Raw genomic sequence first — 15,586 nt, 5'->3', positions numbered from 1 at the left:
TATTGTCTGAGTTGAAGTTGTAAATTACAGTGCAAAAACCTGGTAATAAACTTCCAGTACTTTTTTCTTAACTTATTCATTCATTAATTTTCCTTTGGCTTAATCACTTTATTAATCAGGGGCCGCCACAGCGGAATGAACCGCCAACTTATCCAGCATAGGTTTTTCGCAGGAGATGCCCTTCCAGCTGTAACTTATCTTAAGGAAACACCCATACACACCCATTTACACACACAGACTATGTTCAATTTAGCTTATTCAATTGACCTAATGCCGAGTTCAGACTGCATGATTTTCAAAGTAGTCGTGTCACAGATGTTTTCACACTGCATTAATTATCTGGGCTAGCATTTCGTCGCTGCTTTGTTTACACTGCAAGATGGATCAGAGACAGGGGCTTTCACATTGCATGACTTTACAATAGGAAGAATCAGCGACAACTTTATCCAAACTGAGTCTCACAGCCAAAAACACGTAGTATATCTTTTATCATTAACTACATAACGAGAAACGAGCCTTTAATGGGGTAGAAAATGTATACATTTGCTCACCTGGGTTTGAAGGCAATTAGCAATTTCTACTCAACTTTCTTTTTTAACTTTCTGTATGAAACGTCAAACAGACATGGGTGCTCCTGTCAAACCTCCACTAGTTTTTCCTCCATTTCTTGGGTCCAAATAAACATAAAATGAGCCCTTTTAACTTCTCCCTCAACCTCCCGCTGGCCAGCAGGTAAACACACACGCAAGTGAACGCTGCTCTCTCATTGGCTGTAGGCAATCGCCAATGTTATTTTCAGTCTAAACTCATTTCAAACGGCAGACATGGTTTTAAATCCCCGTCTGCTCCAGATATTTAGCTTGCCAAATATCTCGCAGGCATCGGCGACTCATCGGCGATTCTCTCAGATTGCGTCTTTGATAGTTCATACTATGTGATTTTTTACTCACTTGCATGAGCACCGATTTACCTTTGATTTTAGGCATTTGTCTGCGATTTCTCAAAACCTGTCGGCGAGTCAATACCGGGGCTAAAATCATGCAGTCTGAACTAGGCATAAAGCGCATGTCTTTGGACTTGTGGGAGAAAACGGAGGAAACCCATGTGGACACGGGGAGAACATCTAAACTCCTCACAGAAATGCCAACTGACGCAACCAAGGCTCAAACCTTGCTGTGAGCGGCAGCGCTACTCAATGCACCACCGCGCCACCTACATTATCAGAGTTAAAGTTGTAAATTACAGTGCAAAAACCTGGTAATGAACTTCCAGTACTTTTTTCTTTTAATTTATTTATATCTCAACTCTATATATTATTTCTTAAACAAAGTATACTGTTTGAAATTACACTAATGCCAATAAACGTCACTTTGTTAAACTGCACAGTTGAATTTTCAAGATCAAAAATTGACAGAGCAGAGATCAAGTTCCCTTAAATCAATTCTGTAATAAATAAATTGAAGAAACCCGTGTATCACGAAATACCGAAGCTGTTAATTTTACAGCAACACTTCATATGGCAGGACACATTGAGTCGTATTGCTACTCACTTTGTTGCCATTTTTTGAAGCATCATCAAAATGGTTCATTTCCCACAGTGAATGAAAAGTTATCCTTCAATCAGATCTAACAGTTTACATCTATGATTTAGGACTTTTATCTCATCCTATTTTTATTGACTTAAATTTTTCATGATAAGCTATCACGCTTTTGTAAACGTGTCTTATCTTGCAGATACATTTAATCTGGAGTTATTTTCCAGAGGCAAGAGCTACATCAGCTTGCTAGACCTCGTGTAGTCGCTTTTTATACCCAGAACAAGACAGTAGCACAATGCCTTGCCGTTAGAGCCATGTCAGAATGGCGCTTAAAATAAATAAATGATCAGCCAGAAACAAACATCAAAGCATGTGTGTGTCTCTGTGTGTGTGTGTGTTCTGTGCTGCGCTTCAAAGGGAATAGGACCTTCACACCCACGGTTCTATAGAGAATAGCGTGTCTATGTTACTGTGTGTCAGTCCATTTGTGTGTTAATGAAAAAAACAACAACTGCATAGCTCTCTTTGTAAATATTAATCTGCGCCAACCTCCCTTTTACAGCCCATACTCAATCTGGGCCGCTTTGTCAGTGTACACCTGTCCCCTGACAGCCCAGTCCAATCTACTTTGCTCAAAGTCAGCGAGTGAGGTTTCAATAGTCATTTATCATTCCCTAGCATCTTCTCATTCATTTCTTTATCTTCATCCTCGGTAAATCCCCAGAAAGCGGAGCAGAATTCTTTCTATTATGTTTATAATGTCAGAGTGTTATCTAACCTGTGATTTTCTTCTGTCTTTCTTTCAGCTTTTGCGCTCTCTCGCTCTCTGCCTTTGCTCGCCGCTGGGCACATCATCTGCTCCTGTCTGTCCGCATAGGGGGATGTCTGTCCTCTAACTGCCTCTCTCTCTCCACTAACTGATAGGTGTGTATGCAGGTGAACTGTGTATGAACCTCGCCTCAGCCTTTCGTTTTGGTGTTTTATTCTCTTTGTGATGCCTCCATTACCGTCGTTTTGTCACCTTTCGCTGTGGAAGAGAAGTCTGAGGTGGCGTGCATTGCATGGATGATGTTTTCATGCTGGTTTCAAGTCGGTTTTGTGTCAGTCTGTGTGGTGAATTTAGTCTGGAGCCATTTATGCTTTGTGCCATACTGTATGTGACTCTTCATTTTCAGTATGTTAAGCATGAACTACATGGCTTTTTAAAGGTTAGCGGTAAATAATCAGATTTAAAGGGATCCTTAAAAGGATAGTTTACCCAAAAGTGAAAACTCTTATCATTAATTAACTCTTCACTTGTTGTGTATATAGCTTAGTCCCTTATTTATCATCGGTTGCTACAGCCGAATAAACTGCCAACTATTCCAGAATGTTTTGTGCAGTGGATTCTCTCCCAGCCACAGCACAGTACTGGGAAACACCCATACACTCTCACATTCACACACAAACTCATACACTAGGGCGAATTTTGTTTACCCAATTCACCTTTACTTCATCTTCTTAGATTGTGGGGAAAACGAAGCACCTGGTAGAAACCCACACCAACACCGGGAGAACATGCAAACTCCACACAGAAATACCAACTGGCCCAGCCAGGACTGTCAATAGCCGCGTTTCCACTATCGCGCCTAAAGCGAGCGAGCCAGGGCGAGCCAAGGCCATTGGGGTTTCCACTGTCACTTCCAGGGCCTAATCGGGCCAAAGCGGGGCTTTCTTGGGGCCAGCAGCCGACCTTTTTCGGCCCGCCGAATACCTTGGGCCAAGGAGGGCCAGCTGGGGCTTCGGGGCGGAGTGAAAGGAGAGGCGGGCAGTTTTCTGATCGCACATGAGTACATGCGCCAAACAAAAAAAGAAATAAGGGAAAGAAAACATCTAGCCTTATAGTGTAGGGTCTTTTTGCGTATGATCGCCCTTATGTTTCCCTTTTAAATGTCAGGCTGCTGCATAAAATAATAAAGTAGTTTTAATTTATAGTGACGTTTTTTGCTGCGTCCTCCTTTATGTTTCAATAACGCATAATAATCTTTACACCATATTAAAGACACAGCAGACAGTAAAGGTTTTCGAGAGTTTTTGTCAAGTTTAAAATGTTTGTTTGTGCGTGTTTAGATGCCTGTATGTGTGTGTGAGACCGGGCAAGAGCGCTCCTTCACAGCTCTGTTATGCCGGGAGCGGCTTTTTTCTTTATTTATTTTGGAGATAATACACAAAATAAATACAACAGAAAGACATAAAACTTAACAAATTACGTGCCCACTTTCGTAGACTTTAAACAATATAGTGTCATATCTTGATAAAATAGCCTAAGCTTTATTGAAATATAATTTAAAGAATTACAAATATCAGATATAAAATCACATTAAATGAATTAACCAATATAAAATAAACAAAAGCTAGCTATAACAATGTAGCTAGCCTATATACAATACATAAATCAAACCGTTTTAAAGCCACATATAGCCTAACTTTCATTTTACAAAGACCTGTCTGAAAAAAAGATTTTTGATATTTTCTAAAAACAATAATATTTATATAAAGTATACTTATTTATACAAGTAAATATTTATAAAGTATTTAGATACGATGATATTAATCAAATTGCGCAAACAGAGCATTATTTCGGTGAGTGAAAGCAGAATAGCCTATACCTTTTTTTCTGTCACTCAGTCCTGCGCAGCGCTCGCTGCTTTAAACGCAAGGGGGAAAGCCCAAACACAAAATGTGTTCTATATCCTCAAACAAGTGTTTAAGTTTTTATGTGACGTGGTTAAATTTATAAATGAATCTTTAAATGAAGAGCTTTAGTGAATAGCTGCTGAGCGCAACAAATATGGCTATATTTTATTAGGCTACTCGCTCTTATGCTGAAACACTTAACACTTCTATCAAAACGAGGATGTTATAAAATACATGCCATATCGAGTTATAAAGGAGAATTTCTGTGGCTTTATATTATGGATGTGTGCGCTCTCTTGGGTCCCTCCCTCCAAATGTAATGAATGGAAATACACAGGTCTATGCGTATAGACATTTCATGTACTGCTGTACAGTAACGTGTCGTTTGTTTGTCTCGGTTGTCTTCATTTTAACGGTTTCGTTTCGTGATGATTCTATGGTGTGCTTTATCTGCCTGTCCTGACTCCCGCTGAAGTGGGCGGGTTGTGTGACGTTTGATTCGGGGATGTTCTGTGGGCGGTGTTTGCGTGACGCGCTGTGAGCTATTAGCCCCACAGTGGAAACGCGACATGATTTCAGCCTCATTTCTCAACCTCCCGGGCTATTGGCCCGACCCGGCCCGATTAAAGCCCTGGCTCGCACTGGCCCGATAGTGGAAATGCGGCTAATGTGTCAATAAGGTTAAACATATATATATATATATATATATATATATATATATATATATATATATATATATATAATGTTAGAGAAAAGATGACATATCACAATTTTATATATATATATATATATATATATATATATATATATATATATATATATATATTTTTTTTTTTTTTTTTTTTTTGTGATATGTAATCTTTTCTCTAACAATTTTTGATGTTGAAATGTTTGACCTTTTTGACATATTTACATTGACATGTATGGATGATCTGGGTTGATTTAAATTACAGTACAAAAACCTGGTAATGAACTTCATTTAAATTCTAGCCATTTCTGCTATGGAAGTCAGTGAGTACCAGCAATCAGTATTAACTCAAACAAAATATCTTCTTATGTGTTCAACAAAAGAATAAAATGCATAAAGGTTTAAAACCACACAAGGAGGAGTAAACGATGAGGTCATTTTAATTAAGTGTAAACTATCCATTTAAGCTGAAAATGTATGTTTTGTCTTCATTTACTCACCCTCATATGTTGTTCCAAACTAATATAAGTTCACTTTTATATTCAGAACTCATAATTGTGTGTAGAATGGAAGTGTTTGAGGACCATGGCTGTCAAAAAGGTTATTTGTTCAGTTGATGTATGTAACAGTAGTTCACCACAAAATAAGGATTTTCTGTCTCTTTTAAATACTAGGTATACTTGCATAAAAAAAAATAATAATAAAATAAATAAATAAATAAATAAAATAAATAAGTACAATTTAGGTGGGATACAGGTTGAGGAAAGATTTAGGGTTAAGAGTTGGTTAAAGTGTAATGCATGGACCAACAGTGTAATTCTAAATGTTATTACAGGAATTAATTACAGATGTACTTGCATGCAGGTAATTTGTACCAAATGATTAAAGGTGCAATAAGAGATCTTGTAAAATGCTATGTTAGCTTGAAATTGACATTCAAAGCCAGGAATGCATAAACATGCACTAGACATCTGTACTGCAGTACAATACATCACGTAACATTTACCAGAAAGAAAACTTGATAGAATAGGGTGCAAAGAGATGTGCTATTACATATTTTGTCTGGGAGTTGGGACAGCCTATCATAATGTTCAAACATTTTGATTAGACAACTTTTCTTGGTCCTACAACTTTCACAGAATAAAGTAAAGTACTAAAGTACTCTGAGTAGGAGAAGTGGCCAGCAGAGCAGGGGAGAAAGAGGGGAGTGAACAACTGTTGTCAGTTGGCTCATAAAATGAGACACAAACCGCAAGAAGACACATGATTTTATAAGTTTTTTTTTATTAAGTTAAAATGCAAAGAAATAAATAGTAATATTTGAATGTCCTGCTATATTTGTTATTTGTAATTTCATAAACACATAACCACAATTTATAGCATTATAAAGATAATTGTGTATATATATGAACACTTTAAATATGGAGGACTTCTTTCCTTCTCAATCCCCGGGTCTGAATGCAGACACAGTGCATAGCAGTGCAGCAAGTCTCTAGCCCTATCTATTCCAATCCTTAACCCTGCCGGTAATCTGGAGGATTTAAAACATATGACGGACACAGCAACACAGATATAGGGGATGTGTCTGAGGGGTAACACACTCAACTGATAAAATAAAAAGTCTGCCATTCTCCAATTCTCCTACAGCTCTCTTGACAAAAATGCTTGCTGCAAACCAACAGCTTTGCTGTATCAGCCCTGACAGAATCGCAGGGAAAAACGTGGAAACAAACACATACGACCTGTGCCATGCGTGGACACTGTCTCACCCAGTCATTGGGTCTCATTGCTTGGCAGGTCTGCCTTGCCTTCGGAAACCACGTGCTTGCATGAATAATTAAGAAGCAGGGTCTTCTCATAGGATAAAAAAACTTAGCCATGAATAATAAGAGAAACTGACATGTCATCACTCCACTAGCAGATTTGCACTACATCACCGATTTTAATCCCACCCCAAAAATTATTTTAAACCCGGAAGATGAAATTAGCTGACAAAGGGTGTCTTGAACCTTTAATGTAATGCATAAAATCTGCCACTAACTGCTGCTGATTTTATAACAAAAATCCTTTGGATGACTGCATAACTCTCTTTATTATGAAAGAGCACTGCGTAATAGATAAACGTAAACTTTAAATACTTTTTATTCACCTTCTGAGGTCTGTACATTAATGACAGCTGTGCTCACCATTCACTTCACTGTCCAGAAAGTTGACATTCTGCTATCAATAACTCCTTTGTCTCTCACTGAAGAAAGAGTAATTGGTGACAGAACTGACATTTTTGGCTGAACTACTGTATCCCTTTAAATGGTTGTTTCTTCTGTCCCGGGTCCTTCTTTCTCTCTCCCCCACTTACCCTGCTCTGTAATCAGCATTTAATTTTGTGGGCTGCTATGGAAGACTATGACGTGCCGTCAGCCGCTAGTATCCTGGCATCAGTCAAAGAGCAGGAGGCACGCTTCGAGCGTCTGACAAGGGCTCTCGAAGAGGAACGCCGCAATGTCTCCCTGCAGCTGGAGCGCGGCAGCCTGCCCTCTGATCGACTGCTGGGTGGCAACACAGGCGGAACCAACCAACCACTGGCCTGGCAGCAGATGGTCATGCAGGTAAAGCCGGCCATTCATCGTCTTCAATATGTGAATCAACCCAACAGCCTCATACCTCACAGCTCCATGTCTGTTGTTTTCATGAAATCGGTCCTTTTGTGTCTCACTTGGTGCGAGCTGTTTTTGGCTGTGCTGAGTTATTGCTCTGGATGTGGTCCTACAGTGACTCTTCATCTATTCCCAGGATGAGTCGTCTTGTTTCACTCCTCATCTCTCTCCATTTTCATGGTATCTCATAAACCTTTTTGGTTTGCTTTGGGTCTTTTGTTATGCTGAGGCAAATGAGTTTATGTGATGCCATCCCAGGGTGGACAGCTAGAGTCAACAGGAGAGGATATAAAATTCAAATGAAACTTTGATGACAGTCATATGTTCCAAATTGCTAAAAACACTATTGGGACACATACATTTCACTAACAAGTAAAATTGGTTGTTTTTGCATTGTTTAGAACGAATCCAATCTTGCAGTTTATGAAGATATTTTGAAGCAACATCATGGCAATGAAATCATTGTGTAAATTCTAGCATGGAGATTGGCTGTCTGTACTAGCCGGTACAAAGTCCCGTCATTGAGTTTTCAGCATATCTGTTCATTAGTTCATGAGAAAGACTTGGTTTGAACCAATCAGCACACTCTGTTGTGAGTGAGATGCAACTTTATTTATATGCATGATATAGCTTTCACGAGTTCGCACTTGCATTCGTTTAGGTATAAAGCGTATTTGGCGTGCTGTCCGGGGGGAGGGCTCTGAGCTCGAGGAGACACCCCAACTCGAGTTATTCCCCTTATAAGGAAACAAAGAGGAGTTGGGATTCGAGCGAAGTATCTAGCCCGGCCCCAGAGCGCTCCCCCCGGGAATGAAATGCAAGAGGTGAGGTGACGGGGTGGTGGAGGGATGCTGAAGTCGTGAGATGCTGCAGGTAAGACAGCTTTGGTATATATAGGCGTTGCTCAGAAACTGATTTGATGATGGGATAATTGTCAATGACGTATTCGATACTGAAACTTCTGCGCATGCTCCTCCCGAAATTTGTTTACAAACATCACTTGAAGAAACTTTTTACCTGTTACAGTGTTCAAAGAGATGCCACATTTTGTTGCCAACTATAATAAAACAAGAAGAAGAAGAAGAAGAAGAACTGTTCGGAGACATGGGTCGTCAATGTTAAGTTTATTAATGTGCCGCAACAAAGGTTTTGTTTCCATTTCTCTGCAATGAAAGCACAACTTGAGGACCCAAGCAGTTGGATTACAGTGGTCTGCTAACATGCGACAAAAATATGTTAATAAGGAACTATTTTATCCTAGAGCTTTTCAACCTGAAAATGGTGAAATTTGGATTTGTCACTCATCTACTTAAAAAAAAAAAGACGTTGTTCAGTTCGTGTTGATTGTCCTGTCTCTACAGATTTGGTAAGTGTGCAATCTTTGTTTTTGTTTATTCAGTTATTTAGTATCGTCAGCAGTACTCTTTAAGTTATTTAAGACATACTGTACCTTAGTCAAAATTATTTAGTTACTACGTTTACGGTAATATCACTACAATATTATGGACTAAAAATCTTCCACTTCCACAAAGCTCTCAGATCCGCTGTAAATGCTGCTCTCTGAATTAGTGTCTATCTCCCCAACATCTGTGTTTGTGTTGACACTGTAGTTCACATAATGAAGCTACTCTTTTCATGCAAACCCTTCTCTCTTTTTGGACTCAACCACTTTCCTGACTTTTTTTAAACTAGAGGTTTGAAAACACCCTGCTGAGACAGGGGGGTTTCATGGCCCTTTAATGAGGAAAACTAAACACTGAGTTGTGGGTAGATATAAAGTAACAACTTGTATGTCTTTGATGGGGTTTGCCAACTCATGGAATATATTGATTATCATTGGCACTTGAGCAGTAGTGAAATATTGTAATAGTGAATTCTTATTTGGGCTGTACAGTACGATATTAGAAAAAAATTATGTGATTTGAATACAATTTGAATTCAATTTCACCAGATGACTTGAATAGTTTTACTTGGAAAGAATTCAGTCATTTAAATTGAATGGGATGATGTTGTAGAGGAGTGAATCAGAGGCCAGAGGAGAAATTGTGCCTAACTGAGCTTTGTTTCTCTCATGTTTTTTTCCTTCACTTTCGTCAATTGGTGAAGTTTATTCCAATGTTGCCACTGGCTTGCTTGCTTTGGGACTTGGTTTTGGTTTGGAGCTGCGCATCAAAGGATTTGCTCTTTAGTGTTTGGATTTTCAGAAGTAAAATTTACAGTAAACTAAACTGAACTTCAACTCTAAAAAACTAGACTGAAACAGTTTCAATTTACTAGAACTTCTATGTTATGACACAATCTACATTGTAAAAGCGCCATAAAAATAAAGATGAATTGAATTGAACTGAATCACGCATACATTATAAGAAACAATTACAAGCGCAGAAAAGTAGCATAGAGCAGGGGTTCTCAACTGGTTTGGCCATGAGACCCAAATTTTTACATGGTCATCAAGCCAAGACCCAAACTTTTTAGGAACTATAATACAATTTTAGGAATTATAATTAATTTGTGTTCATTTGTTAACATAAACAAGTAGTGACAGATACATCATACGAAATGACACTGAGGCTTTAAGTCTTTTTTTGTCATCAATATATATATATCCATACTTTACATATTCGGGAACATACTTGCACTTCGACATATTTGTTGCAATAATTAAATGAAATTTTACATGTCAAACGATACGGTTGCCGCGCACGCATTTCAAAATAAAAGTCTGGTACAAGCAAAATAAGTAAAAAATTTAACAGATGTTGTTTTTTTGACCACACACTCCGCGACTCACTGAAAATGTTCCCCACTAGTTGAGAAACACTGGCATAGAGCAAACATAAAAGTTAAATAAAATCAGGTTTTCTTGGTATTCATTTGCAGAAATTGAATAATTAAATGTAAAATAACACTGTAGTCTTCGTTGTATAAATAATTCAATTAAACGTATCTTTGTATCGATGTATCTTTGGAGATATGAACATAGTGTTCCACACGTGTATATACAGTACATATTATTATATTATATATTATTTTATTGATGCACATTTAGACTGATCAAACAATTTAGCTAGGTCTACATATGTGCGTTGGTGGTAAAAAATCATTTTAATTTGTTGGTAGTAGATATATCTGTATACTAAAAGCATCACATCATTTATTTCTAATGGACTCTAAAGGTTCATATGAATTTTAGTGTTTTCACCATACTGTAATTCGATATCAATCTGTACTGAAATTTTTTAAATATCCATTTCCTGCTAACATTTGAGCTCTGTTGAGCACGTTTTGCCTTTGTGTTCGCATGCTCAACAGAAATGAATGTGACTGATCGTGAAGGTCATCAGTTCACCAAACTCACCGCTATTTACTAAGTGTAACAACAGAAACAGGAACACTGGAGAGTTTAAAAGTCACGAAGATCAGCTGATCTGTTTATAAGCTGACAAATGAGCGATACACTGATGAATCGACTGATCTTCACGGCTTTAAAATGCTCCAGTGGACGTTTTAAAAAAATCAGTACTGATTGGTATCGAATTCCAGTATTGTGTCAACACTAACATTACATTTACATTTAGTTATTTAGCAGACACATTCATCCAAAGCAGTGATTATTCATAATCCTTCATTGGTGATATGTTTGGTTTACAACTAGCTCTTTTACTGTAAATTACCTTTATACATTTGCCTGTAAACAAAAGCAAAGTTAACAGTAAATGCCAGGCACCTTGTCACTGCTTCAGATCTGTCTTGTCCTCTGTGTGTTTAGGCTGTGTTCTGTGGCCTCACCTGCCCATAAAGCCTGTGTGTTTTACACCCCTCTGCCTAACCTGACAGCTTGAAAATTAGCTTGCCCTTTTATGTGTCGGTTACTGTCATGAGGGGTTGCATGTCACAGGATCAGTTTGCAGCAACTGACCGGTATCTTCTGTCTAGATGTCTGTCTTTATACAGTACTGTAAGCTGTGGCTTTATTTATTAAGGAGAATTATACCAAATATCACATGATTAAAAGCTGCTGGTTTAGGTACAGTAGCCGATGCCATGGCAGTGATGGGTTGATGTACTGGAGTGGTTTTAGCTACTGTGGGCCAGCGTGTCTTGGGTTGACATGTTTGCAAACCTTGTGGCAGTGTCATGACTGTGTTTTGATGAGACTGCTGAATAATTCATGATTTTTGTGTATGTGTTTGTGTGTGACCAGTGATTTTAGGGACAGCTAAATATTATATACCACTATAATAGTTGCAAAAATAAAGCCAAAACATGGATATGTTATTATCTTAAGCTGTATAGCACAGAAATATTAGAGTTAAAAGTGTTACAAAAATGTAGGTGCATACTAAATGTCTTTTTTTAATCAGTGGCTTTATTTGAAAAAAAAAAAAAACTGCTTTTAAGTTAGTTCTCTATGTAAATAAATTTTAAAAGATAATCCATTACTTGGATTTAAAGGTAAATCTTTATCACAATTACTCTGGTGTTAGATGTCACATTCAGAAATCATTCTACAATGTTGATTTGCCTCTCTATTTGGATCAGTTATTAATAGTGCTAGAGCTGCACGTTATTGGAAAATTCTAACATTGCAATATATATATTTTTTATTTTGCTATATATATTGTGATATTAATACAATTTAACCATATGGCTTTATATCTCTATTTGAAAAGAATTTTAAAGGTTAGATCAGTTAGGATGATTTTTTGTGGTCCGCCAACACATTTTCAATGTTGTTTGTGCTATTTGTAGTGCGTTTCAGTATTCGCACGTGTTGTGAGTATTTTCATGCATAACAATCTATAAATACAACCAAGAAAAAGATACAATTGAAAAAAGTGTTTTATCATTTCCTGAGTCTTACCGTATTGAACTAAATGATAAAATTCTAAATAATTCAATAAGATTATTTATAGTAAAGGCCACAAATGCTACAATTTCTTATACCTGAATGCTTTTAAAATCATTATACAATCACGGGCCTTAAAAAAACATGCAAATGATAAATTATAACACAAACTCAACATTGCAATATATAGCGATTTGACTATTACGAATGTTCACATTGCGATATCGATGCTGAAACTATATATTGTGCAGCACTAGTGCTTAATCAATAATGATGGTTCATTTTTTTCAATGTGGAAATTGTCAGTTCTAAATTTAGGACTCTGAGAAAAATTCATTTCAGACTTTTAGTGATAAAACCAAATCTATAAAACATTAGGAGTAGTGAAGAGGACTCCAAAAGTTGCAAAAACCAAATCACAAACCATCCTGAAATAGAAGTTGTTGGCAATTTTATTCTCTAAACATATTTAAACAAATTTTAGAAACATTTGATGATAATGACATATAAACATAAAAAATTTATGGTAGAGCTGCACGAATCTGGCTAAAACAAGAATCACGATTTTTTTTGCCTAAAATACCCCTCCTCTATCAGCCAATCACTGTGTGCATAGTTAATAAGCCTGCTGACTTAATGGCAACGAGGTCAACCCCACCTTTACTCAGTTTTTTGTTCTCTGATATCTATATAGTAGGTTTATGGTTTAGCTAAGTTTAAAAATCTCCAGAAATTGTTTTATATACTAATTTATTACTCCATAAAATACCCCAGAATCAGAAGATCCATGATTGACCATATGGTTTGTGTTGCTATTACAGACACACTGAAATAAGGGAGGAAATCTATCACTGTTGTATCACTAGAAAACATTTGGCTTATTAAACACAGCCCGGGGCATTCACATTAATGATTTCAGAGCTTTTTTTATGTTCTCAGAGCTGTATTTGAGTCACGTTCTCTTGATGACGTGGCTCCTCGTCAGGTCCGGATGAATGACCTAAAGTAGGGATACATGCAAATGCGTGCAAATTGCAGTCTCGTCACAGTTTTTTTTGTCCCCTGATTATCCTCCGATTGCCTCCGATTGGTTTGATTTTCTCCACTGTGGTTTTACACTTGTGGAATTTACATGCAAACAAGGAAACAGTGGAATCTGAGGCTCGCAGTATGCCCCTTTTCATATACTGATCTTTTATTATTCTATTATGTTCTGGTATGCCCAGATTTTTATTCTAGGGCACCTTTAAATTTGCACTTGGTGGGAATTATTACAACCAGAATTAATGGCAGGATAATAGGTTTTGTGAATATAGGTGTCTAATCTGGATTTTATTTACTTGGTTACTTAAGTTGGTTTATCTGAAAAATCTCAACATTTTTAATATTTTTTAATCAAGCGTCTGCAATGTTAAAATGAACAATAATTGTCATTGTAACAATCTTGTATCTTGTCCACATTAAAGGGAAAGATGACTCCCAAATTTAGAATCTGCCATCATTTACTCACCCTTCACTTGATTTAAACCTTTATGATTTTCTTTCTGGAAACCTGTAACCATTGACTTCAGCGTTGTTTGTTTTGAAAGTCAGTGGTTAAAGGTTTTCATTGTTCTTCAAAATATCTTCCCTTGTGTTCAACAGAATAAAGAAACATATAACCACTTCAGGGGGAGTTAATGTTGAGTGTATTTTTTGGGTGAGCTATCCCTTTAATGTTGTATTGGAAGGTGCATCAAGTGTCGATAGATTTGATTCCCAAGGAACCAAAGGACTCCCCTCATTCACTGCTTCATCTTGTCTGTTTTTTTTTTAAGGGGCGACATTGATTTATTTAGGTTTTGAGCCTTTATTATTCTCCTCGAGGCCTCAGAGGTCACAGAGTGACAGAGAGACACAATAGAGCTGCGTCAATGGCAGACCTCGTCTCTTTCACCGCAGCTCTGACACCATAGACAGCTTTTTCTTTAAAGTAACCTCAACTGTCCCACATGTAACTAACGCTCAGGGGTCGTGACCTGAGGCATCGCTGCTTCTTCTTCCTAGAATCTGGAGCTTCATTTAACATTCAGGAATCGTACCTGGAGGATTGAAGCTTTTGGTTACTGTGACTGAACTTTACCGGCTCTGTCTAAATGTTGTTGAGTCTGGAAGGCCTGTGGAGAGCTTGGAGAAGAGATGCAGCTTTGATCAGTGCTCTCTGTGAGAAGACACACATAGAAGGTTGGATATACACCACTGTTCAAGTTTTCTCGGCCTTACTGTACTTGTTCTTTGGTGTGGAGTGAGAGGAACTAAAAAAATGATTTCAGTTTGTTCTGTAAAAGTTAAGAATACAGAAGTGAAAATTTGCACACTTCATATTTATATTTTATATTATGTGTTTCAACGTTATGTTAGATTGGCCTAACATTAAAAAACCAATGAACTACACTGTAAAACAATGTTATGTTAGATTGTCCAATTTAACATTTAAAAAATCTATAAACTACACTAAAAAAAAAAAAATTGTTATTTATATTAACTTGTTCCACTGATTTTTTTTTACTCAATTTCTTTCTTTAGAATATGATTTGTTTTGTAATACTTGTTGTAATACTTATTTACTTGTAATTACTCATATTTTTCTTTAATCCAAACTTACCTCTGTCCCAAAAAAATATGTAATTGTTATGATCACCAGCGATCTAGCAGTTGCAGGTTGCTGGAGAACTGCATTTATGTTACTGAATCAAACTACAACTCCCAGAAGTCATGGCTCAAATAACTCCTGCCACAGCTGATAGTCATCTGGACACTGACACACACACATCTGAAGTTCATCATTAAATGATTACTTGAACTATATATTAGTGGTAAGCAAATTAAGACTTCATGAAACACTGAAACAGTCAAGGCAAATGTGTCGAATCTTCGAAACGTCTTTACAGTGACACCTAGTGGTAATTTTTTATGTACTGCACTGGAAGAGCTTCAGCAAAGAAGCAGTTAAGCAAATTGAGGTATCAAACCCCACATTGTACAAGAGTTGAGGTTTAAAGTGATTTAGTGGAGTGGTGAGAGTTTCACACTAGCATGCCGAGATACAGTAATGGGTTCAAATCCAGGGTGATGCAGCTATACATGTTATTTTTAAAATCTTCTGTTTGTGTAACGTGTTTTGTTTTAACATTGGTCTGAC

At 37.2% G+C, this 15,586-nt stretch overlaps 1 protein-coding gene across 34 annotated transcripts in view; it reads left to right on the top strand.

Annotated features, from left to right (window-relative positions):
* arvcfb (ARVCF delta catenin family member b) overlaps positions 1 to 15,586 on the top strand; it is a 428,020-nt gene that overhangs the window by 185,083 nt on the left and 227,351 nt on the right. For 23 of the 34 annotated variants that reach the window (XM_087252441.1, XM_087252437.1, XM_087252439.1 and 20 more), the window contains 2 exon segments: positions 2,345 to 2,462; positions 7,275 to 7,508. The exons of the other annotated variants lie outside the window; for them this stretch is intronic. In XM_087252441.1, coding sequence (XP_087108567.1) covers positions 7,296 to 7,508 — 213 coding nt within the window. In that variant the 5' untranslated portion in view covers positions 2,345 to 2,462; positions 7,275 to 7,295. 34 annotated transcript variants of the gene reach the window in all.

Source organism: Danio rerio, chromosome 5 (assembly GCF_052040795.2).
Source record: "Danio rerio strain M-AB ecotype USA chromosome 5, GRCz13ab, whole genome shotgun sequence".
Taxonomy (NCBI): domain Eukaryota; kingdom Metazoa; phylum Chordata; class Actinopteri; order Cypriniformes; family Danionidae; genus Danio; species Danio rerio.
This window is presented reverse-complemented; position numbering and strand designations above follow the sequence as displayed.